The sequence below is a fragment of the Chroicocephalus ridibundus genome, chromosome 1, assembly GCF_963924245.1.
Source record: "Chroicocephalus ridibundus chromosome 1, bChrRid1.1, whole genome shotgun sequence".
In the NCBI taxonomy this organism is placed as follows: domain Eukaryota; kingdom Metazoa; phylum Chordata; class Aves; order Charadriiformes; family Laridae; genus Chroicocephalus; species Chroicocephalus ridibundus.
Genome location: NC_086284.1, coordinates 103026930 through 103053192, shown reverse-complemented (window position 1 = coordinate 103053192; position 26263 = coordinate 103026930). Strand labels below are relative to the sequence as shown.

Here is a 26263-nt window from a genome sequence, read left to right as displayed (position 1 = left end):
AAAATTCTTGCTTTGTTGAATATCACCACTAGTACCACTAACGCTGGCAGGGTAGCCACCACCCACTGCCTTCCAGCCAAGGCTCCCAGCCTCTTCTTGCAGGGCTGTGGAGCGTCCACACACACCTAATAGTCCTGGTGACTGAGATGTCTGGGTGTTGTCACAGCCCATCCCTGGTCTACTCTGGAGCCCACCAGGCTCTGGAAGAGATATGGCCACACTGGAAATTCATCGGTTTTCAAATAAACAGAGAAGGTCACTTCAGAAATTTCCCTTTTGACTACTATTTTGCCAGAGGAAGAGTGGATGGAATTGCTTTCTGACACCTCCACAAGTGAAAACATTCCCCAGAGATGTCCTGGTTGAACCTATTCCAGGGAGAGCAGCAAGGGAACGAGCCCTTTCCCACACCCACGCAAAGCTCAGGCACAGTGAAGCGTGAGAGGTAGCTGGGTCAGCAGAGAATCACCTTGTGTCAGGTGAACGTCTGAAGGATGATGAAGGATGAACATCACACCATCCTTGCTGGCCAACAGGGAGGGATTGGTTATTGGGCAACAGTTGTTTTCCCTAGCCATTTGAAATTTAGTATTTTAATTCAAGTTTTCCCTTTCTGTTTCAGTGAAAGTATCCAAGTGTGGGCCAGTTTATTGCTGTAAGATTATTCTGTTAATTCTGGTTTATGCTAGCTCTTTTGCTGTTGAGAGCCGCATCTCTTCCAGGTGTGGTCTACTGGCCCACATAGCTCTGCGTAGCTCTAGCAGAATATTTATACCAAATAAATCCTTTTAAGTGAGTTAGCTTGTTAGTTAGCTTTCTTCATCCCATGTCTTCTGTTTTTCTTTTGTCTTTCCTTTTCCTTTCCCCCTACGTTGCATATAATGACAGAATTACACATTAAAAATTAAAAATGTGCATAAAGAGTAGATCTGGTGCTTGGGGTTTTTTTGACCATGTGTGTAATGGTATTTTTCTTTTTTTTTTTAATAAAAGGTTGTTGCAAAAAAATACAGAAATTTTGATTTTCCACCTGAAATGACAGGGATTTCAAGATACTTGAACAATGCGTATGCAAGAGATGAATTTACAAACACTTGTCCTGCTGATCAAGAAATTGAGTACGCGTATTTGGATGTTGCAAAGAGAATGAAGTAAACAGAAGAAGCCTCTGTTCTTTATTACTTCTGAGATTTAGATGGGCACCAGCCAAGATGGAAAAAACAAAAGCCAGCATACATTCTGCAGTGTAATTTTAAGTTCTGCTATTGGCCAATCCTTCTTTTATAATGATTGTATAGCATTATTTGCTCATTCTTAAATTATATATGTATATGTTTGTGTGTCTGTACAGATGTCTGCACACATGAACGTCTGTTGTGCATTGCAAGTTAAAGGCATCAGTCAATATTAAAGCATTTGTTGAAGTTAGGGAAACAGTGTAGGTCACACAATTATAGCAATACTACAGACTAGTGACTTATGCTAAATTGCTGAATTTTGAGAAGAGATAGCCCTGTTTCTAACACGCATTTAACCTGTCATTATTGCTGCCTCTGATCTCTGTTTCACAGTTGTTGCCAAACTTCACAGTTACCGGGAGGGTTTCTGTTTGCTTCTCTGCAAGCCTCAGAGGGCCACAAGCCAGCAGTTAACCCAGGAGAGAGGCCAGCTTGTAGGTGGGACCACACCTGACATCCCAGAAGCCCTCTCCTCTGTGCTAGAGACCTGCAGGGCAGGTCAACAAAGAATGACTCCTTTTCACATTGTGTGAGTCTGCTTTGGTATGAAAAATAAATAAGTAAATAAAAATTCCTGCCTTCTCTCTCAGGGCTGCATAACCCATCAAACTTCCCTCCTGATGGTCCCTAAGAGAGGAACACAGACTGTCACTGGCCTGTGGCCTATCTGATAGTAGATATTTGACAAGGGAGGTGGGAGAGACTTTGTCACTGTAGACAGAAGAAATGTGTGAACATTTGTCCCCAGCTACTGACGTAGTATCTTTCTTGGTCGTCCTTCCATGACTCTCATTTGGTTTTGGAAAGCAAAGGGGAGGAGAGGGTCTAAGAAAGAAACAGTCCTTCTATGCTTCCTTTTCCTGGTTGAGCTCCAGCATATTGGCTTTCCCAGGGCAGCTGTTAGGACTTCATTACTGAGAGCTTTACAGCTGATAGATACCTGGTATCTATCAGATATCTACCAGAACATCTATCCATGTATCTATCAATCAGGCATCCATCAGAAACACGGTAGACCTACCTCCTGCCTTAGGCGGGGGTCGTGGATTAGATGAACTCCTCCAGCCTTGCATGAGCCCGTGTTCAAGCCAGCCAGTACTGATAAGAAACACCCTCTAGCATCAGGGAGAGCACTATTAGAGACGTATGGACTACAAAAAGTGATCTCCACAGCTGCTTTCTGCTGAGCAGGCTCTCAGCAAGCACACAAGAGTAGAGGATGCAATGCTTTAGTCATAGGGTCACCTGGAAGTTTCCTTCTGATGGATTTTGCCTGTATGAACAAAACAGATGTGAAAATGGCTAAAAATAGCCTTTGTAGCACCTATATCCGCAAAAAGATTGTTGTAGACTAGTCATTCATCCTTGTCCATGTCAAACACACGCTTGCTTTCTAACAAAGCGTTTAAGGTAGTAGCTGGTGTCAGATATGTTGTGTCTGTGATATCTTCGTCTTACAAACTACACAGTTCTGATGCAAATGTGCTATTATCACAATTATTTGTAAGCGTTGTTCAATATGCAGTTTTAGTTTGCCTTTAGAGAAAACAGACACAATACCTTTCCCCTCCCGCCCTCAATTGTGAATTCTCATATCGGGGTTGATAGCTAAGCAGTGACTCATCACATATTACTAACTGTTACTTTGTATTTTCAAATACATACATATATATATATATAAAATATATAAAAAATTAAATCTGTATGCTCTTTTCATATGCCTTACAAATTTAAACAGAAAATATACAAATTCATAAGTATTTGGAATGGTGTTCTGTCTTTATTTCCTTGTCAATTTCCTGGTAAGATGCATTGCAACAGTGGGCTGGATTTTAAGAAATAAGAGGCAAAATTTAAACCAGCTTTGATTTTGGAGGAATCATGTATGTCATGGACCTCCCGTGAGATCTTGGGAGCAATACACACTGGTGGTTCCCATTACTGCTGAATAAAAAAACAAAGGGCCAGGACATAATCCTTGACCACCTCGCACAAACTGTCCCACATCCACGCAGGTTTGGGTTTGGCCACATTTATAACTGTTTGGTCTTGGGAAGGTCCACTTGGGATGATCCAAAAGAGCCAGCGACTGCCCACACTGCTTGGCAGCTCTTGGAGGAATCCAAATGCATGAGCCTGCTCCTGGCCCTCTCTTCCTTCTCACCATATATACAGTTATGACTGTTAATCATCAATTAGCAACAGAGAGCCTGAGCGATTCTCTGGCCCTGAGAGCACAAAGCAGTGTGTGGGTCACATCTGTACGGCTCTTTTCTACCTCCTGGAAACAGGGTGGTGGCCCTCCAAATCATGCCTGAATATTGGTGAGAGCAATGCTCTTTGGCACAGGTCAGCGTATTTGTCACACAAGTCTTGAGGTTGCTGAAGACGAATGAAAATGTGTGTGTGAAAGCACTAAAAAAACAGAGCAACAAGGGTTAAAAAAAGGAAGAGGCTAATTGCTATGGAGCACTGTAGAAGCAAATTAATTCAAAGGACCGGATAGCAAGAAGGCAAAGAACAAACTGAAGCCTCAAGCTAAGGTAAGGAGACGAGGAGGAACAGGAGGGGAGCCATAAAACATCCTGATAAAGAAAACCACACAACGATGGGATGCAGGAATTTTGCCTTTGACTTAAAGAACCTGTCAGATCCCTAGGGTGTATAAAAGGCACATCCAGAAAACAGCTTATTGCCACCAGCAGAGAATCCCATGCCAGGACATGACAGCCAGCAGCACTGGCCCGCCACCTCAGACACAGACCGCTTGGGTGGGCATCTGGGTGCAGGTGACCCATGGGACACCGAAAGTCAGTAAACTACATGCCAGTTAGAATAAATATCACCTTTCTCTTCCATAAGCTCCCACACTGGCTTCCTTCTCCTGGACCCATAGTAACAACTGCCCCATGGCCTGCCCCTGCCTGCTTTCCCAACCCAACCACAGCACTCGTGTTGGCACCCGGAGCCGGCTGCAGCTCAGGAGCTGGTGTGCCAGGCATCAGCGGCAGCTCTTTGTCCTTGCTAACTGAAAAGGGCAAGAGACACATCTGCCTGAAACGGCATGCTGCTTTGTGTTATGCCCGTGTTTACGGTTTACTGACACCATGAAACTTCTTTTTCCCTCCGGATCATTCATTTAACCGCCCTCGTCCTCTTTTTCCAAGACTTCATCAGAGTCACATGCCTGCACTTCCAGTACTGCCAGGTAAAGGGAAAAAAAGCCTCAGACACTCAACAGAGGTATTTTTTCCTTACTTAAAATCTGATATTGCTTGGAAGGATATTTGATTAAATGCCTGTGGCCACTGATAGTTTTGAAACCTAATGTTTTGTGGTTTCCTTACTCCTCTTACTCATGGCTCCAGCCCTCCATGAAGGATCATTGGGCACACATGATGCTACCTAAACCAGCACTTTATGGTTGGTGTTTGCATATTTCTGGCAATGCAGGGAGAAGATGTGGGTAGCGAAGTCACAGAAATGACCCAGAGCATCAGAAAACTGCAGTCACTTCATTTGTCCTGGGATGGGGTGAGCTAAAGTGTCTGCACAATTCCACAGTAAATGAATATGTATCATCTGCTACACATTTTGAGTGTACACTAAATGAATCTGTACCTTCTACACATTTTGAGCCTCTTGAGTCTGGACCTTCTCAAAACAGATTATTTTAAGAAAATACCCTTGTCCACATTTGAGTTATTCTATTTTTAAAAGACTATTGAAAGGGTATTTTTAAGGCAATTTACTAGAGAACAAATTAGATGAGACAGAGAAAGCAAGCAAGTTGTGGTGTTAAGAGTATCACCAGTCGTCTGAGTGGCCTTGACGTGCAATAAGATGTAATATGTAGACACACATTTGTAGTGCTTGATCCCATGCCAGGGCAGAGGTCATGTTCCATTACTTAAAGGCATGTTTGTGGAGATAGGGCTACTGATTTCCAAATGCTTATTAGCACAAGTAGTCTTCTGTGTGGTGTTGCTTGTACAAAAAAACCGTTTTTATTATATTACTGTTTTAAATACAATTTTCTACATTTCCCTTTTAGACACCTATTATACGCAAGGCAAATATGGTCATACAGTTGCTTAATTAATTGATCTTCAACCACTTGTGTAGAAAACTCTTCAAGGTTTGAAGGTTTCTTTCTCAGCGTCAGTATCCTAGTCTTCAGCATGACCCATCAACTTGAAGGTTAAGCACTACTTGCGCTCAATGCAGTACTTCCAAAAGCACACTGAAATAAAATCAAATGCGGGGTAACTAACTGTTACATGTTTCCCCCTATGCATTCTTTTTTTTTTTTAAAACAGCTTCAAAGCAGTAAAAAAATAAACCCCATGAAAGCAAGTTACTATCCCTCATGTGCATCAACATGCTATTTGTTTGAGTATAAGCAAATATCTAAATTTCACAAGCTCTTTACAACTGTCTGAAGTTTAGTTTAAAAGCAAATTTTTTCCCTAGGTTATTAGAAAGGTTATTTCTAAGCTGTCAAGAACTAGTAGTCAAGTGCTAAGGTGAGGCATGACCCTGAATGTTCAAGTCAACAGAAACTATCCACAGTGTGGCAGAGCCTTGACCAGGTTAGCAAACATCCCTCTCAACCAGCCACCCCAAGTGCTGATACCACCTAAGCGCTTCCAGCCACCCAGATACCCCCCATGGACCCTTAAAAGCTACCCAAAGGCTCGTAGTGGTTCTATGGGTGCTCACCGTGACTTTACTGACCACGCACGGGAGCTGCTGCCCTACAAACTGAGATTCCTGGTGAGAGATCCTGAATACCTGGCAGGGCTGGGAGAGCAGAGGTTTGCCCCATGGCTCACTGCTATGCTCTCCAGTCAACAGCCTTAATTGACATTGTATTCCTGAACTACTCGTAGCTGTCTCATGGGATAAAGATCCAAATGTAGGCCCTGCTCATGAGCTATGGGATAAAACAACCCACTGGATTTCCTTATGTATAGCTCAGACCAGCATCCAGTTTTCCTGCACTAGCAAGCTGCAAAGAAGGGAAGGAGAAAGGTTTTTCCAGGTCTTGGCCTAAATTGGACTCCTGCTGATTAAGATGTTTTTATTGATGAGCAGAATGCAAACAGAAAAATCTCTTCTGGAAATGAACTAAGGGAAACAAGAGTCTTATTTGGAAATTTGAAAATTGTTCAACTTTTTGATTAAATCAAACCAATGAACGAAAATCAAAATAAATGTTCCTTTTCAAAAACTAAGGGCATTTGTTTTTCTTGGGTTTCTTCCTTTATCATTCCATTCCCTTTTATTTTATTTTTTTCAGTGATGAAAGGAGAAAAATGAGAAGTAGCAGTGCTAGAGAAGAAACGAAGACCACAGAATAATAAACCTTGGTTTTCAACTCAAGATTAAGATGTAAAACAAAATGTAAACTCAACCTGTGTCTTCTTTTGATGAAAAATATTTGAAAATCTGCTTTCATTCAACTTTTTGTTCTTCATTTTGAGAACATTAGGATAAGTACCAAGCCACTAAAAGTTTCACTTGAGTGATCTGCAGTGAAGACAAGGGGTCTCTAGAGGTGAAAACTCTGCTGCTCCTTTGCCTATAGGAATAATCACAGAACTGATCTTCCAGTTCACTCCATTGTAGGACACTGAAATAGTTGTAAATCGCTCCAGGTAATGAAGCCATACTCACATGAGAGGCTACAGGGAGTCGGACCTTACACAGGTTGCAAGGAGGATGCTGCGTCTCAGATCCCCCTGGCACAACGTACAGGCTCTGTGTGCCTCGCACCTAACTGTACTGTAGCAGATAGAGTGTTACAAGCACCTCTGTGCCTAAGGATGTCTGAGCTAACAGGCTGCAAGGTGATGAGGATGTGTCCATACAGTAAGAGTATTCGTTATAATACCTTGTGATGTGGATAGAAAGTCCTACCACTGCATCAGTACAAGTCTACCTGAAAGTTGCTCCTCTGCTGGTATCAGCAAACCCTCCTCTGATAGAGCTCACATCACTGTGAATGTAATTTGAGCTAAACTGAAGGCCTCTCCCCACCTCCTCCCTCCCTCTTCCATCTCATTCTAGACAAATTTTGTGCCTCAGGAAATGTGGTAGCAAAGGCACACCCAGAAAACTGCATCAATGAACTGATAAAACAGGCAGCCTGCTGAACCACAGCGGCTGCAGAGGTGAGAGCAGCTGTAGCAGCTAACCATGTTCCTGCATCCTCATGAAGACAGTCACCTTGGCTCTGCAGGCTTGTGCGACAGCACTCTAACCTGGTTCAGCTATCCAACGTGCCTAAGTTACCCTGGTTTTCTTCACCAAGATGATGCTCTGTCCAGGTTAGAGCACGCTGCTTCACCGTGGAGTGGGGGTATCCCCACTAGCCTGCTGGTATCATGTAGACACACCCCTAATACCACAGCAAGGGGGTTCTCACCGAGTTAAGAGTTGCTTCTCGATAAATGTGGGAAGGCACTGGAATGCTTTAGTCTCCATCCTCCTTTTCCTTATTCGAAGGGTGGGTTTCTTGCCCCTGGCATAAGCAGCACAGAGTCTCTACCTAGGGCATGCAGAGAAGCTGCTCGCTCAGCTCTCGTGCCAGCTGGGGCTGGGTGCACACCTTGAGCAAAAGCTCTCCCAGGGCCCACAGAGATATAGATCAGAGGGGACGCAAATTCAGTTGGCCCTACAGTGTGATATGCAAGTGAGGTGAACGGCTCATGTTGTGCTTAAACCCCACTGTAAGAGGGGCAAGAATCAGGAGATCCCACCCAAAGGCAGCTTTGGGCAGGACTGAGGGTGTCATTGCATGTTTGGAGTTGGTCCTGCATTCATTGTGCAGAAAGAGGCACCAAGATGTAACAAGCTTCAAAACATTACTCTGCCCACTTTAATTTATACAATTGTTTTTTTGCTTGCTACTTGTTTTTTTAAATCTTCCGGTACATCAAACGTGTGTTACACAATGTTGAAGTGCTGTTAAAGTGAAGTACATCTACCACTATCAGTCTCCTCAGCTGCAAAAATCATGAATTAGACCTTTGGAAGCATAAACTGACTAAGTGTTCCCTCTTCTGGTTTGCCTGCTTTTCTGTACTAGCAGAAGGCTAATAATTAACTGCAAATCATAAAAAAGAAAAAGGTGACTTGGGATTCTCACTCCCACTCTGGGCTATGAACTGCTAGTTAGGTACTAAATTACTGATTTATATACCTACCGGGAATATAAATCGAAAGCACAGGAACTAGAAGGGAACAAGAAGAAAAGAGAGAAGTGGAAAAAAGGAAGATGAAAGAACAAAAAAAATTTTAAAAGAGGTAAACAGAAACAAGGGCAGGGAGATGCTCTTTCTGAGTAATAGGCAGTATTTGTACTGCATGTACCTGGTATAAACAACGTTTTACACACACACACACAGAGTGCCTTTAAGGTTTTGTGCCCCTTCGCTCAGTCAGAATTCAACCTCCCTCTATCCATCTTTCTCTCTGAAGAATATGCCTGTAAGTGTTCAGGAACAATACTTTACTTCATAAGAAATTACATGACCGAAATAGGAGTGGGAGAAGTTGTAAATGGAACACCCTTCTTCTCCCCTGATTTAAGAACTTGCCATTAAATTAGATTATAAAATTGAATGGGGGATCAGTCAACATCATTCATCTGGATTAAAAACAACATCTCATCTGTAAAGTTGACATTTTAAAAGGTTTGAAAGCCAGTTAAAAATGAGATGTCTTTTAAAAAATAATCCCAAAAGATTTCATGCCAAAAAAAATGTCGAAACAATTTCTAACCAGCTTCCTATCTCACCCCTATTGCTGTAGCATTTGAATGCCTCAGAAGTATACTCACACCCACAACACCCTTGTCACAAAAGGTAAGCTGTTATTCTCATTTAACACCCAAAGGACTGAAGGAGGTACAAAGAAAATGTTTCTGGCCCAGAGACATGAGGCAAACTGTGGTGAAGTGAGGTCTCTCACACACCAGAGCTTTCCTGAGAGATACTTTCTTGTAAGTACATGGGGAGCTGTGCATCTGTTCTCTTTGGCAATATGAGGTCAGATCTGGTTCAACTTGATAATGGCTAAAACGTCTACTCTCTGGTTGCTGTTCAAAGGTTTTCATGGCCCAGAAAGATCCCTCTTTGTTGTGGGCCTCATCAACACTTGGCATGATTAGTATGAACCCAGAGTTTGGATGGGCCTAGAGACTTAACCGATGTCTCGCCTGTGGATATATGTTAAAGGAAAGTATTTCAGCGCAAAACCTATGGTTTACACCAGACATTTTTTTTAGCCAGACACTTCTAGCACTTTCTACAACACTAGCCTAGGTACCAAAGTGACCCATTAACTGGCTAGACAAGGTACAGCATCACTCTTTAGGTCTCACCTCTCTTAATTTTCCAGGAGGTTGGCAGTGAAGGCTTCCAGAAGTTCTTCCCATGTAAAGGACTTACTTCCAGGAGGTCCTTGCTCGGTTCAGATGGAAGATCAGATGGACCTTCATTTACACCTTCCTGTCCAAAACAATACACGTGCAGGGCAACGTCAGTGAGGCAGCCTCTAGAAACCGAGAACACTGGCAATCCAGGAAACACAAAACACAGCGTTGCTTATTTTACTGAATAATGATGAGAGTTATATGGGTATTAGACAACAACTAGAGTAACAAGTAAGAGAAAACACAGAGCTGCCTGTTCTCACCGTTTCAACTTTCTTTCCATACGTCTTGGCATAAGCTGAAATGCAAAAAGGTAACATAGTTAGAAGCTGTTCTGGAAGATGATGATTCTGCTTCCTGCGCACTTCAGCATGATCCGTCATTTAACAAGACGCATCCATGAATAAAAATTAGCAGAGCTGGCTCTTCCCACAGCTTGGCTTTGTCTAAGTGTGGCATTACCATGTGTCCCTCAAAGGTCAGCTTCACCTCCAGCACGACTTCCATCCCTGATTAGGGTACGAACAACTGAGTTGTTGAGAATTCCAAAGTGGATAGGAGATGCTTTGACTTCTTGACAGCACAATGAACATTTTACTACTTGTTCGATGGTTAAGACTGACAGAGATCTTGGTAACTGGATGCTTTTTGGAGATTCACAACACCATTGTGGCTCAGATAGGAGACAGATTTGACCCTGAAAACTCTCTTCTTGAACAAGTGCTCAAACCACTAGCTACTGCTACACAAGAGCAGCAAAAGTCCCCAGGTTTCTTAAGCAACGGGAACACCAGGTCTGTAAGAGCCTAACTACAGATAAGGTGCTACAGCTTGAGACCGGGTCTCTCATTGCCCTGAGACACCAGCCCAGAAGGCTTATTTTCAGTCTGAGCTTATGTAGGTATCTTCCCGCTCAGGTTAAGTTTCCAAGCATGCAACTTTTTGCAGGCATTATGGAGAGTCTGAGCCCTAACTCGGGAGCAGTAGGAAACAGGGTAGCCATGAGAAAGCCACCGAAGTGCGTAATATGTTTGAGGCTTTCAGTCAATGCCTCTGCTTGTGGACAGTGGACCTGAGAAGAGCAATATGAGGTGTGTGCCGGGTGAATGCATCCCTACTCCTGCTCTGCACAGAGAAGCACTGCCACTCAAGTCTGGGTTAGCCAGTGCAGTGGATGAACACTGCCTTGCTGCTGTCACCCAGAACCAGCAAGATAAGCAACAGACCACAAAAGACTGAAGAAAACCAAAATCAGGCATACAGAGGCGAATTTATGTTTAGAGCCTTAAACCCCTTCTTAAGAGATGTCACAATCGTCTAGACACAATGTTATGCACAAAGGACAAGGCCTTTAAATGACAGACAGAGGGTAAAAACAACGTCTGCTACAATAAATGTCTAGCAAAGCAAGTGTAAGCAGTCCCAGAACACATCTACTTGTTGCTGGCTGGGTGGAGAGAGCTCAGACTTGGAAACCTCCGTGCTCCATACTATACACGTATGCCTAGTAGAGAGATATTTCAGATCCAACACACGCTTGGTATGTTTGAGATTTCAAATTTCAAAGGCACTGAGAGAGAAGAATATTCTATCTTGGTGCCACGCAGCACCTGCTGAGTTATTTTCACACAGCCGTTTCAGGTGGGGCTACCTGTTTTCACACGCTCCAGGCTTTACAGAAACTGCACAATTTCAAACAAGATGCTTGGTTTCTGCACCAAAGTTAGTCTGATGAGAACATTTTTAGGCAAATCCTCAAGGAAACCTTGGGGTGATGAAAATTCCAGTTTAGAAAATGGTTATAACTTTCCTTTTCTCTGAGGCTGACTCAAAGGGGACCAAAGCTGAAAAGAGGAAGCAAAGAATATAATAGTATATAACCAACTTTTCAAAGTCACTAGACAGTGGAGTGTACTCACTATTTACTCTCCAGGGTGTCATGTGTGTGTAAACAGTCTGCACAGTGAGCACATGATAAACCAATTCCGCAAATAATATTGCTCAAAATGCAGCTTTTGAAACAACGTAGATGAACCTATCAGAAAACTGCCCACAGCATACACTCCAAATACTAAACTGGAAGGCAATTAACTGTCAGTAGAGTTGGGGAGGCATAACCGTATTCTTCTGCGCTGCATCAGTTGCTTTGCTACTGTAAAAACTCACCCACTTTTTTCCCCTTACGCAAAAGCTGCCTTTCAAGATACACATGGTGGTCTTGTGTCTCCAGGAAAGCAGTTCTGTGCTCTGAGAGGATCTTTGAAATTGTCCTGGTACGGAAATACCTAGGTTGGATGACCAGGGTCATACAAGCATAAACCCAGATCGTTTCAGGCCCACTCACGATAAATACCTCTGTTGGAAAACCCTGCAGGGCACTGTGGCAGCTCTGGAGGATCACCACGGTCTAATTGAGCTGACTGCAGAGCAGACAAGCTTCTTAGATGCCTACAGACGAGGCATAAAATTCAGACAAAACTCTCTCGTGCTGAGACATCTACCAAATTTGACCGTAGAAAGCTGTAAGTCTCTCTCTTTTTGGTTTGGGTTTAGCCGGGTGGTTTCGTTGTGCAGAATTTGTATTGTTTATGGACTACCAAAATTTAATGTAGGATGTTCACGCTATGACTTGGAGCAGCGTTCAGTGCTCACGGGCTTACACCCTTCATTGAAACATGTCCAGTGAATAACAAGTTTAACATAAATCCTGTTCTTTGTTTCCATTTGCACACTTTCAGCTCTCATTAAGTTAAAACGGATTCCCTGTCATTTTGTGGAAAAGTTTTACGAGAGGACCATGGACAAATATTGAACCTGCGCTAAGTTTATAACCAAAGTGAGATCCTTGTTTAATCAGGCAGATGGTAGATCTGACACACTAGAATATAGTTAGGAGGGTCTCATTTATAGCATGATACTATGGTGTACATGAATGAGGTTATGTAGCATTCACCACCTGAAGCTGGAACATGACCTACAAATCCTAGTAAAAGAAATTTTGCAGCCTCTTCTCATATTTAAAAGCAAAAGACCACTGGTCGAAACAGAAGTCAATGGAAATTCTGTGGCTTGTGGGTTTGTTTCTTGTTTAAACCTCTCTACCTCCCTGAGTGTGTTTTTGCTTCCAGTTATACTGAAACATGACCTCTGCCCTGCAGATACGATCATTATCTCTTCAGTATTTGACTCATGCTGTATCACCAGTGCTGAATGACATGGCAAGTTGTACTACAAGTAAAACATACAGAACCAACATTAATGAATGAGGTGCCCTTAAAATACTCAAAAACCACCTGCAATGACATATTGCTTGCAGTAAAGTTTTTCACAGCTTGCTCGCCTTTCCATTTTTGGATTTCGTCATAGAGAAATATCTCCAACACTCTGAAAACTTGCATGCCTATAAGACCTTTTAGCGGGGACGATTTTCCCGTTCCACCTCCCCTTCCCAAAAAATCTTCCCATAACACACAGACAAACATACAGCTACCCCTTCCTTAGAAAAACACATTTAACAGTCGAGGAAATAAGGACGAGCCTTACCCCGTTCAAAAAGGTACCTGGCACTTTTTGTTAGCCAGCCCTTACATACTTTATAGGAAAAGGCACACACAGAATCAGCCATACACGCCACCTTGGCTCTACAAAACAAGTAGCGGATTTGCAAATTTCCAGGCCAGTTACTTTTTGGCAGTTACCTTTGATTCCACCGATTCTAGGATCTGCTGCGGGAATGGCACTTTTTTGTGCTTCATCAAACAACGACAAAAATTTCAGGATCCTTTCTTGTTGATCTGCTACAAGGATCTCCAATGACATCTGCCTCTGAGCTTGGTTGGGGTGAAAAAAAAAAGAAGTGTTATGATCTTCTTCAATATCATGTGTAAAACTCTATCTACAGTTTTGCTGGATTCACACCCAATTTTTCTTCTTAGATATGTTTACCTCAGAAAGGTAGCCTTGCACTTACAGAAAATGCAGATCTCTGGTACAGTTCAGCTCAATGATAGAGTTTGTTGCGAAGTACACAGCTTTAATACACAAAATAATAACGGATTCTTAAATAACAATAAAAAATAAATATAAGTAGATAATTATAATATTCAAGTATAATAAATAACTACATTATTTAATTTAAAAGAAAAAATATTAAATAATAAAATGGATTTATTAAAAGGAATGCAGCATCTTCGGCAAGCCAGTTTCTTCAGTGGGGCTATGAGAGTGATTCCACCTGAGAATATCTTGCTTTGCATCTTAGTAATCCCTACCATAATACAAAAATTTTCAGGAGACTGGTATCCTACCAAGACATAACACAGGACAGCACTGGGATTCCACACTACAGCAGACCTTACCTGCTGGATGCTGTGGTTTTGCAGGTATGACTGGAGAGGCAGCTGCTAGAAAACCATTTGAAATAACCGCAGCGATAAGAATATTAGCCAACACGTTGGTTGCCATTGTGGTTAAACAGGATCTTCTGGGTGCCGAAGCCTCTGTCGACAGAGCTTGTCAAAACTCCTTCACGTGCAACTTCTCTCTGGTTAAGTGAACCGTCCCATCTCCTGCCTTATAAATCCTTGGCCTTTCTTCATTACCCAGAGAACAAATTCCATGTGTGATTTCACTTTAGTGACCTGCATTTTGACATTTGGTGACACGTCTTTTTCTGGGGTTTGCTTTGTGCCACTCTAATAATAAAGTCGCCAACGTCAGAAGCCTTTTCTCTGCCCGAGCAAACACATTAACTGAGTGCTATCACTGCTTGAACAGGAGAATCTCAAGCGCGTATGCAAACTTTGGGATTGAAGCGGTCACTGCTAACAGCAGCGCACAGGCGATCGCCCGGATTCACATCGTCAAGGCGCAGAGAAGAAATGGGGCCACTACTTCAGGAGCCAAGATTTCAAACACAGCGGTGACGCCAGCTGTCAGCACAGCAAACAGTGAGGAACTGAATAAATAGCAAAGCCTCCAGACTCTGTCATGTGCTCCCGGGGACTTAATGAAAACGTGAGATAGGGGTGAAACCAGCCTGGATGAATCTGTCAGATGCAGGGCTAAATCACTCCACTGCTGGCAGCCAAAGGTGGAGTGGGAGTGATATACCACTGGTTCAAGGGCTTGCCTCAGCTTGCAGGGAGTGATAGCCAAGAGCTTTCCTCCTGCGTGCCAGAGGCATTTGGCACCGGAGGAAAGGCTACAAGGGGCATTCTCAGTAGCAGAATGGTAGCCGAACATCGCAGTACACCCTGGGCTGTACTTCCCCAGCATCCAGGCAGTGTAATATGGGGGAAAAGAGTCCCCACACCACGCTGGGGTGAGAGAAGCAGCTTAGAGCGAGCACTGCCATTTGACCGAGCAAAAGGCTGCTTTGTGGTCCTGGCACAGGGCTGCGCTGCCCACCACAACGCAGTATGTAGCTGACTCGATATGCACACTTATGGGGTTCCCCCACTGACTAATGGGGCCTCTCTGCTTCACAAACTGCAGCTTTCCTGCAGGGAAAGCATTGCTGAGGCTCAGGGAAAGAAGTCTGGAATCCAAGCGAGGTTCCTCAAGCACAGCGAGAGGGCCAAGAGCAGTGCTGGGAACAAAGAGCAACTCTCTTCTCCCCTACCTTCCTGACAAAAATTGTTGGGTTTTTTCCCCAGCACATGTAAAATGTGTTGCAAGCGCACAGCTGGGGGAGAGGACTGGTATTCTTACTGAGCGAGAAAATACTAAGCCGTCCTGAAAGGATGCACTTGACCTAATGCTCCCTCAGGACACCTGGTAGCTTCATTCTGAAGAACTCCTCCAGCCCAACACCTCCTCACCCCAAATTCGTTCATACTGAGTAAACAGTACCCTGTCTGGCCCTGTGTTTCTCCAAATGCTTCCTGTGGCTATTTTGTCAGCCTTTTGTTGGTCGCTTGTGACTGATCTCAGGTGAGCTGACGTTTCAGCATGACACTGCCTTCTGTTTGTTGGCAGTTTCTTGAAACCAAAGCTTGGGCAAGCGGTCAGAGGTGAGTATGGACAGATTTTTGCTGTGCTTTTGGCTAAGGAAACCACAAGAAAGAGACTAGTGAATTGTTTTGACAGGATCGTTTTGATAGAAGCTGAAGCTGCTGTTTGAGGCCTTGGGCAGGGAAGGGCCGGATAAACTTCATTTACTTGTACAACCCTTTTTTTGTGACTTGACTGGCAACAAGAGCTCAGTCCAAATCCTAGGGGTCACTTCTAAACCCAGATGCCTATCCAGAAGCTTGGGAAAATGAAAACTAAACTTTCTGGTGCTCAGCAAGCTAATTTCCTTCATTTGCAAACGTGACTCAGTTGACTTAATATAACAATGTTTTATTAATGGAAGAAAAAGAAAGGTAGATAAACAATATAGCAGACAATATTTACCTCCTGGTATATTACTATTTGACAGTCATCTGTTTTGGGGAAGATGGTTAGCTCAGCTCTCAGGTGCTTCCCTACCTCCTGCAGCAACATCCCACTTCCAGCTTGGGCTGGTCAAATCTTGCTGAGCAGCAAGGTCTGATTCAGGCTGTGGGCTCCCTTGCCATTCCCTCTCGCCAGTCCTCACTCTCCAAGCTAGTGTTAAGGGACGATTTCTGGTTTTCCAGCTCTTCAGCAAGGCTGCATGCAACATCTCAGACTACCCCCAATCCCGTGCATTCAGGAAACCCTTCACCCAATTCTCGTCTGTCACTTTGGAGAAGACTTCTAAACAGATTCTGCCCCATTCTACCCTTTAAAGAAAATTTTTAATCAAAGCCTTTTTCTTTTGACTCTCTGCCATTTTGATTTTGGTTTGTTGTTTCATTTTTTTTTGAGGCTATAATTTTTGCGTTCCAGTTCTGGATTCTATTGCCCTGGTGAGGGTGACCAACTCACCCCAGGGACACTGAAGTGTAGCTCCTTGGCCCAGACTTCTCTCCCTGGTTACAACTGCAAACATTCCTCCGCTTAATTATGCTCCTCTTTTTACCAGAAATGCCTCCCAAACATAATAAAGCAATATATGCAAAGTAAACACGTCTCAGGCCTGCCCATCGATTCCTTTCATTTATCTCCCCTCTTCTCTACCAGAAGTCAATGGAGTTCTCTTTACTTTTTTGCATTTCCTTGGAGTGGAGAGACCACTGCTCTCTCTTTTAGGCCGCTTGTTAAAGCAAGGCTGACAGTTGTCAAAGGAAAAAAATAAATCTCCTGACAACGCACTTGCAAACAGGACTGCACAGCCAGGGGCCATTTTCACCACTGGGCGGATAGCTCAGGTCAGCAGCATTTCCGTGTAGAAACCTCAGCATTTCTGGAACCGCGTGAAGAAGCAGCTGCCCAGGCCTGTAACTTGTATGGCTCTGGCCAGTAGTAAGACTTGCTTCTAGTTGTTACGCAGCTGTCTGAACTCACAGTGTTTGAAATTATGGTTCATGTGTATCTTACTCCCAGGACAGCAATGAAAATACACGCATTAATGCTGCTGAGAAACCAAGTTTACTATATATTGAAGACAGGCATATCTAAGTGAAAGAGAGAAGGCATTTCAGTATGCAGTAGGTATGTAAATCTTTGCCTGTTAATTTTTTTTCTACCATAAAGAAATATATTGTCCTGTGAAAACATGTGGAATTGAGAAAATGCACTTGTTTTATGCTTTACTGTACAGCTTCTTTTTCAAGGCCTGCAGCAAGCCAAAGAACATACACCTACTTTGTTACACCCACAATTAGTCAGACTACATCTACGTTTGGAACTGGTTAGTGTTAAAAGCTAAGCATGGCAATGAAACGAAGCATCCCAGCTCAATGCTGTACCAGGGTTTCAGACAAGGGACATAAGGGGTTCAGTAAGAAACCCCACAGGTTTTTTAAATGTCTTCTCTAGACACCCTGTTAGGTCACCCAGAAACAGAAGTAGTAGGTCCTGCCTTTCCTTAGCGCAACGTTTATCAGAAACAACACTGATGGCTAGCTCCGGGCATACGCCTTCAAACCAAAAGGCAAAGTAAAGGATTTTAGGAAATTGGGTGGGAAGATCTCAGAGGGCTTGTTTTACTTAGGTTCCTCTGCGTACTACAGGCTAAGCTTTCTTAGGGGTCTTTTCTGAGTCTTTCCACTGTACAACACAAATATTAAAATGTATACCTACATTTCCCACTATAACCTGCCAAAACCATGTTGTATTAAGATCACAACTTTCTTTCATTACAAGGTTATGATTCTCACTGCATAGCTCTATTAACTTCTTCAGGATTTAATAAATCTTCTTTTAAATTGAATTTTAACCCTTAATGCTTGATGACTCTGGAGACAAGCAAGGTCCTGAGAAGAACCTGGTCAACAGCAGTAGCAGCTCCCTCACTCACTCTGCCTCAGAAGGGCTGGCCCAAGTTATGAACAGTTTAACTTCCACATTTGGTGAGTCCTTGACCTCCCTACAGAAGCTATCAACAGCAGAGCTCATCAGTGCAAATTGTGGTGCATTTAAAATGAAAAAAACACATACCCCTACAAGAAAAGCTAACTGGTCTTGGGTGCAAATGTCTCTTGTTGACATAAGATGTTGTTTGCAAGACTTTTTAAATTATTAGTTGTGATTTTTGTTACTCGGGGTACCTGTCAGGGAGCAGCGAGGGCCAGATGATCCCCAAGCAACAGGGAGCCAGGAGAAAAGGGTAAATGAGTACAGGTGGTGCCCTCACTGGTACACACCGTCCTGCAGGGTCTGAGAGCAGCGGACAGAGGCAGGGGCTGGTAGCAGGGTCCACCGACAGCCTCCGACACAACAAGGTAGTGAGCCACAGCCAGGATCAATGCAGGGCCAGCACAGGGGCTAGAGACAAGCACAGCTGGGGCAGGACTGGGAGGCCAGGCCAGGGCCGAAATCAGGCTCCTGGTCCATGATCAAGGCCCAGGAGATGCTGGGGAGGGACACTCAATGCCTGACAGTATGAAAATCAGAATTTCTGATTTTGATCACCAAAATAATCTGTTCTTCTTTTGGGAATGCTCATCAGAAATAAATATTGTCACTGAGTCTCTCCCTTTGTTTAGCCTCTTTCTTAGAGATACAACCCAGCCTCTGTGTTTGAACTTGTAGAATGGGATATGGGATTACGTTCAGATCTAGGTCAAAGTTTGATCAAAAAGACTGCTTGCCAGATTGTTTGTAAAAAACCACCTGACATTTACAGGTCCTGCTATTGCCAAGAGGAATACTTCAGTGAACCTCTTTGACACTTGCTATAATCACAGTGATGTGGGAACTCATTTACTCTTGAAATGAAACCAAACATGTAGATGATAGGATATCGATAAATCTGAGAAACACATCTGAACAATCCGGTTTGTTATTGGGTACCTACTTATGATTTTTGGATCCGTTTGGATTCTACTAAAAAAGCCATAAATCTCAGGGACAGCTCACCAGATGCAACTGGAAACACACTGTCACAAGGCTCAAGCCATCTCACAGATCTGGGATGACAGTCTCTGGCACTCCAAAAGTTTGGATGTGAAAGAATGGAAGGCAAGGAATGAGTACTAATATTCTGCCTATTGTTGAAGGAGTAGGAATCGGCCTGCCTCAGGAGTCAAAGTCTTCCTATCAGCCAGCCAGGGCGCCTGATGCATTGCTGAGATTAGAGCCATAACACAATATTGCAGACAACCCAGCCTATTAGCTTTGAACCTCATATTACAGTCAACTTTCAACATTTTCCAAGCTTCCAGGTCTCTGATGTGGCAATGGGAAGTTCTTCTGAGCTATTGCCCATCTGGATGCATTTATGGCTCCTGACAGTTTTGATCAAGACTTTTTAAAATTTATTCCCCTTAAGCATTTATGGATCTGTCTGCTGATAGTTGTCCCGGTTGTCTGACTCGTGCATTCTCAGCTAGCCCATCTGTCTGAAAAGGTCAGGATTTATCTCTGAATGGGCCATAATTACAAGGCCTAAGCCCAGAGATACAACACTGTTTACCTTCCTGCCAGGTTTGGATTGAGTTAATTAGAAATGCCTCTCATAGGAAAGCTAAGTTAAGAAAACTGTTTTCGTCTTCAGATCTAGAAACCTGCAGTTGTCAGGAACTTCAAAAAAATCCATCTCAACTCAGCTATGTCTGAGCCTTTTCTTCCTCGGACTTTACTTCCCGTACTCCTTGCAATGCCGTGTTTTGGGCTGCTCGCAGGCCATCTTTCCCTTGAGTCGTGCTGCTCAAGTCCCCCACGCGGTGGCAGAGTGGGCGACAGGCTTTTTCCCTGATGAAGTGAGGAAAGGCTCTGTGGCTGAAACTTGAAAAGAAACGCCAGAGGGATGTATTCCGTTCATTTTTACAGGAGATATATAGCTATGTACACCCTTGGAATGGCTTTGAAAATCTCATCCAGCAGCAATGAACACAGTAGGTGAAAATGTTTTGCAGACAAGGTCAATGGCTTTTTGAAATTTCCCTTCTGTCAGGAGGAAAAGCATGTTTTTACCCTTCCTGCCGCTACCGCTAACCTATATCCATTCCTCCTGCTACTGCCCGGTTGCAGCCTCGTTGAGCTGCAGGGCTGCACAGGCTCTACTGTCAGACCCAGTGAATGGCCAAGGCTGTTCTCCTTCCTGCCTACGGTGCTCCCCTCAAGCCCGGCATCTAGTTACTACTCCATGTAACGACCTTTCTAATTCAAACACAGCAAGCCAGCACCATGCGAACCGAGAAGCTACCTCCTAAGCTCACAGACACCAAACAAATCACCAAACGAATTTTGTCAACACACCCCTCTCCCTTTATTGATTTAACAGCATATCAAACAGCTTTTGGATTCCTGGCAAATAGCAGAAGAGCCCTGTTGTGGGGGGCTCAGACTTCAGGTACTGTTAGCTTTAATGCCTGACAACTACTTCTATTTGTTTAATTCCAGTTTCTCATTGCTCTGAGGGCCCGCCACGCTGCAGTTCCCCGTGGAAGACGGTAACTCATTGAAAGGGCAGCCTAAGGATAAATCGTAGACCCTGATCCTCGCACCCTCCATCCCTGTGGATCACAAAGCGCATCCTGGCTGTGCAGAGCTAGAGCGAAGTATCTGGGAGGTGAGCAGGTACTGAGTTTGGGGGAAATCCTCACCTATGGATGGCGAGGCTCTGCCAGCAGCCAGGCTAGACAAGACTGCGGTTTTATAAAGCTTCGTCCCCTCACGCAGCGCCTTGCTGGGAACGCACAAGGCCAGGCTCGGCCAGAAAGGACTGAGGCAGCGTCCCTTGGAGCCCAGCCCCGCCTGCCGGGCACCTTACCCGGCCACAGCAGACGCGGTGCCCCCGAGGCCCTCCTTATCTACCGCCCTACATCCTTATCTCAGCCTCCGCGCCAGCTCAGGGCACCGCGGCGCTTGTTTCTCCCAGGAGCAGGCCCCGCTCCTGCCGAGGCCGGGCGGCACTACGGGCGGCCGCCTTCTGTGCCTCCCCGGGCCCGTCCCTCTGCTCGCTCGGCCGCAGGGCCAGCCCAGGGCTCCCCCGGACCCTCAGCAGCGCCATGGGACCCTCCCGCCGTCCCAGCTCCCCGGGGCGGCCCGTCGCCTGCAGCTCCGGCGGCGCCAGCGCGGCCTCGGCCGGCGGCGGCCCGCAGCTATCCGCGGTGGCCCTCTAGCGGCCTCCGCCCCGGCTCCCTCAGCCGCGGGTCGCGGCCGGGCGGGGGCGGCCGGGGGCCGTCGGGGACCGTGAGGGCGGCAGTAGGACCACTGCGGCGGTACGGCCACCTCGGCGGGGCCGGAGCGGCCTTGCAGCGCTGCCGGGGTGACGGGAAGCCCGCCCCGAAACCCCGGTGTGCTAGCTCAGGCCCGTGCCCTTGAGGAGTCTCTGGGGAGCAGAGGCCTTGCTCTGGCAGGACAGCTCGGGCTGGGCTCTGACCCACCATTCACTTGCCAGAGCCTCTCAAAACCAACCGAATGAGAAGCAGCTATGCCGTTCCACACGTTCTGAGGGACACACCATGACAAAAACCGCGTCTGTAACTAACCGGAGGTGCTCTGAGCTGTGAGGGACTGTCTGCTTTCAAAGAAGCTTCCCTGCCCCAAAAGGCGGGCATCGCAGCTCCATAGCTCGTGAGGCTTAGAAGGATCCACTACAAGTCTCTGACCGGAACATTTTTAGCACAGGCCATCCGCACAGTTTGTGTTTAACATCGCATCGAGAGGCCAAATGGGTGTGGTAGCAGCCTAGATTTTTATGTTCCCAGGGCCCATGTCCATGGCAGTCACGGCCTCCGCCTCCTTCCCCCGTTAAGTCCCTCTACTCACCGACAGGGAAAAATAATTCCTTCTTCCATCCACCCTGGCCTAGCCATTCTCCAGGAAGACCTGAGTCAGATGTTTGGTACCTAAACCAAATACCTGAGGAAGGTGGGGAAGAAGGAGACAATTGCTGGAGGGAGACACACAGTTACTAAACCAGCCTAATGTAAACAAGATCTAAAGCAAGAGTTCAAAGTTATTAAAACTAGGGGAAAATGCCAAAGAAGGAAATTCTTCTCTGTTCAGTCACCCAGCTCCAGAGCCAATGAAACCTGCTTCACTATTCCTGAAAGATGATTTATGAGCATGTTTTTAAACTGCAGACAACAATAACAACAACCTCCTCTCCATGGGCCTTTTCATCAGTGGAGCTCAAAGTGCTTCTCAAAGACAGTCAGTGTCACTACCCATTTGCAGATGAGGAAACTGAGGCACAGGAAGGAAGGCATTTTGGTACAGCCATCAGCAAGTGAAGAAGCCGGGGACAGATCCTTAGTCAAGTACATTCTGTGCTCAGCAAACATAAGTCAAACGGTGCCCAAGATGGGGAACATCTTCCTGCAGCATCAGGGGCTCTTATGCTCTCAGGTGTCTGTGAGGCCCATGGACTCATCTGAAAGAGACACAACTGATGAGACCACACAGGGGTGGATACAAGCCAGAGGTGATGGAAAAGCACAGTTGAGCTGGACAAATGGAAAGAGAGCCATTCTGAGGGACAGGAAAGCGGGAAAAGTACGGGAATAGCTGCATTTAATATAACATCATAACAACTGGCAAGAAGATAAGCAACTTGTGGGAGCCATGTTAGTTTCTAATGGTGTGTTATTACCAGCAGCTGAGAGCTCTGGATCATAAAGCTCCACAGTGTGTGTGAGCGGTGGTGCAAATGAGAACAGAGACACTTGAAGAATTCAATTCTGAGAGATGCTGAGAAATCGCTGTGAGATGAGTTTGTTCTCCTTCTTGCAGCGTCCGTCTCTGTTAGTATCACAGAGGAGAATCCAGTTCCTAGGATGGTTTAACTCTAGAATATGTTTGTTTTATCAAGGACAGAAAAAAGACCTTCAGAAAGTTTCATTTTTTTCAGTGATTTACAGCTCCCTGCACTGGAAGAAGAAACCATTCTTTGGGGACTTTAACAGACAACGAAAAAGCTCATTCCCTTTAACAGAATTTGTTTTTTCTGCTAGAACTTTTTCCTCTTTCCTAGTTACAAAATCCAGGTGGGAGGGATACCAGACAGGAAACATAATTTTGTTTATTTATAGATTTGGAATAAATTTGACCTCCCACTCTCCCCTCTTCTCCCTCGCAAGACAAACCAAACACAACTGACTCTTCTGTCGTGTGTAGCTGTGTGTACTGAAACCACCAAGCATCTTGTGGGAGGCAAACCTCAACGTGCCTATAGATATTGTTGCAAAAAGGGCACAAAAATATCCCTCACAGAGGTGACTGAAGGGCTCGCTCTCTTCCACCCACTCTTGTCTCAGGAAATTGTTGTTTTGAAAGCCTTGAGAAGCAGCAAAATTCACCACCCTCAAGAAGGGGACTCAGCAATGGGTGACTCCTTTCTCGTCCTTAATGGGACCACACTCTGAATGGACACTTGGAAGCTTCTTGACCATACCACGTAATTGTATATATGCTATGGCAAGGTGTGGGTGAATGATGCATCTTAAGACTTTAAAATCAGATAAACAGACATTGGAGCATCAAAGAATAGTCACCTCCTATGAGACGGGCAGCAATGGAGACATGGTAACAAAGATTGCCCCAAAGACCATTGCTTGGGGCATATATGGAGAACAAACATGCTTTGCAAAGTGACTTGGGGCATATATGGAGAACAAACATGCTTTGCAAAGTGACTTCATACTTGTAGTTTTACCTTCCAAATGATGCTTCATGATTTTCATAATTTTTCTTCCTTTCATTCCTTCCCCATCTCCTGTCCTCTCTGGTTGCCAGCTATGGACTGACATAACCTTATCTGAGTAAAGAGCGTGAAGCAGCCACCTCTTTAAGGGTGAGGAAAAACACTGGCAGGTGTTCCTTGTGGAGGCAGCAGCTGAAGCCAAATACCAATTCAGATATAGGCTACTCATTGAAACAGAGTAGCCTGCTAGCCTTTAAAGTCTCTTAAGTTCTGTTTGTGGGTAAAAGGCACCTCTGCTTTGCTGGATTCACACGTCATTTATTAACTTTACCCTCAGGAGAACTAAGAGAAGTGCAACACAAAAATTTTGTGTCATAAGGAGACTTAAGGTGCATGTAAGACTTTAAGAAGCAGAAAATATCAAGCGTGGCTACAGGACACTGAGAAAGGACACAAATATTTTCCCGCAGATGATATACTTGAAGACCCAGGGAGGTTAGGAAGTATACACATTACAAAGTGATCTTAGTAATCAAGTCAAACTAAAGGGATCACATTTGGAAAGGCAAAACCACAAGGCAAAATATCTGTCCCTTTAACACCTTAGGTCTGCAAGGCCACCCAAGTGAGCCCATGGGATCACAGCCACAATCCTGACAGCACTGACAAGTAGCCAAAATGCCTGTGTAGGAAGAGCTTGCTTTTGGCCACTCATACCTGGGGCTGGTCAGAAATATTTCTGATAAACTGTGGTGCAGCATGCTGACTCACCCCAACCATGTCACCACTGCTGCCGATCAGCAGCATTGCCTGCTTCCCACAGCGAGGAGCCTGGAAGGTCCTGGATTCCCAGCTAAGCTGGCAGGCTCCAGCCTTTGGCAACCAAGATCTTTTTGGTTTCATCATTTTCAAAAGGATACTACTGAACATTATTTCAGGACCACATGGACAGATGTTTGCCGTGTGCAGAAAGTTTTGGAAATGTGAGTTTCTGTTCCAAAATAGAACAACCGTTCTTCCTCTCATCCAGCCCCAGAATCATAATGCCCATGAGATGGACATGCTGGCATTTGACTGGCTGTGGTCATACATCCCCCAAAGTTACATGTGTTGGACTGACATCACCAGGCTCCCGGTTCCGCAGCAAGCTGGAGAAATATCAGAGATGCGTGTATTCGAGGAGGGAGCAGAATAGAAGAAGAAAGGGAGGAGGACAGTTGCTTTCCCCCTCCACAAATTTAGCTACTGTTTTACATGGTGAAAGTGAAACATGAAACATTCTCTGTGTAAAGTAACCCGTATTGCCTTGTTTCAGAGCAACTCTTTAACACAGACATTTAAGAGGGGAAGGGTGAAGTTTGCCGCAGGGCTTCAGGCAGGGATTTTACCATTTCAGTGAAAATTAGCTGATTTTCAGCCAATTTCAAAGGATTTCCATGCCTGTGATGCTCACCTGATGCAAAGATGTAATAACAGTTTGACCACTGGGCTCCTTTGAAGAAAGAAATACAAAAAAGTTGAGCAGTTGTTGGTATTAGAGGACACTGGAATACGGGGGCTGCGCTCTGCGGCATGGCGTTCATTGCCCCTCAGGCACGCACCTGCTGAGCTCCTAGGGCCAGGAAACCTGCACCCTCGTAGCTGTGGTGTCCCTGCAGACGGCAAGAGGAGCTGCCTTGTGAACTGGGAGGTCTTGGTCCTGAGGGATTCTGGTGTTAGAAAACAGGGGAAACGGGTCTAAACAGCCAACAGGCATAAACCTGGTGGTCGCGTGAAGCACACCCAGATGTCAGAGACCTCCTGAGGAACTGTAACTGCAGGCTGCCCTGAATACAGTCTCGCTTCTCTGCTTACAGGATGTGTCAAGTGTAGCAGCAGATAGTAGTAAGACCGCCGTCTAAGCCTCCCCAGAAAAGCTACAGATGTTCCTGTGTTTGGGGAATTTGAGAGTAAAACAGCCGGAGGCACTTTTTACATGCTACAGGAAACAATTCTGCATCAGCAGGGAACAGGTTCTCTCTCTTTTGACAGCCTTCCTACCCTTAGGAACCAGCGTTTTATAAAGCCCACGAATCAGACCTAACCCCCTCCCTGCTCTGAAAGCAGGCTATGTTTTAAATCTGTGTATTAGATTTTCTTTCTAAATTGTTTTATCCTCCTCTCGCAAACCCAAACAATTCCCAGACAGTGACTCGTGCTGACTAATCCAGTCTGGGAGACTTCTAGGTGTCCCTGTAACTTAAAACCAGAAAACAAGCTTCCTAATTCAGTAGCTAGACATTCCAATGAAGACCTGTAGGTTCTGAACTTTTATTTTCCTTCTCCTCAGGGTTAAACATGCTTTTATCTACACTGTGCCTCCCTCCCCCAGCAGGCAAGAGTTGAGATGAGCTGTAATTCGGACATTCCTTCCCTGAGATCCTG

General features: G+C 44.9%; 1 protein-coding gene across 2 annotated transcripts in view; it reads left to right on the top strand.

Annotated features, from left to right (window-relative positions):
- The window catches only part of CLIC6 (chloride intracellular channel 6), a 34904-nt gene extending 31906 nt beyond the window's left edge, over nt 1-2998 (top strand). For both annotated transcript variants that reach the window (XM_063345902.1, XM_063345892.1), the window contains one exon: nt 994-2998. In XM_063345902.1, coding sequence (XP_063201972.1) covers nt 994-1155 — 162 coding nt within the window. In that variant the 3' untranslated portion in view covers nt 1156-2998. The remainder of the gene's footprint in view (nt 1-993) is intronic.
- The last annotated feature ends 23265 nt before the right edge of the window (nt 2999-26263 follow it).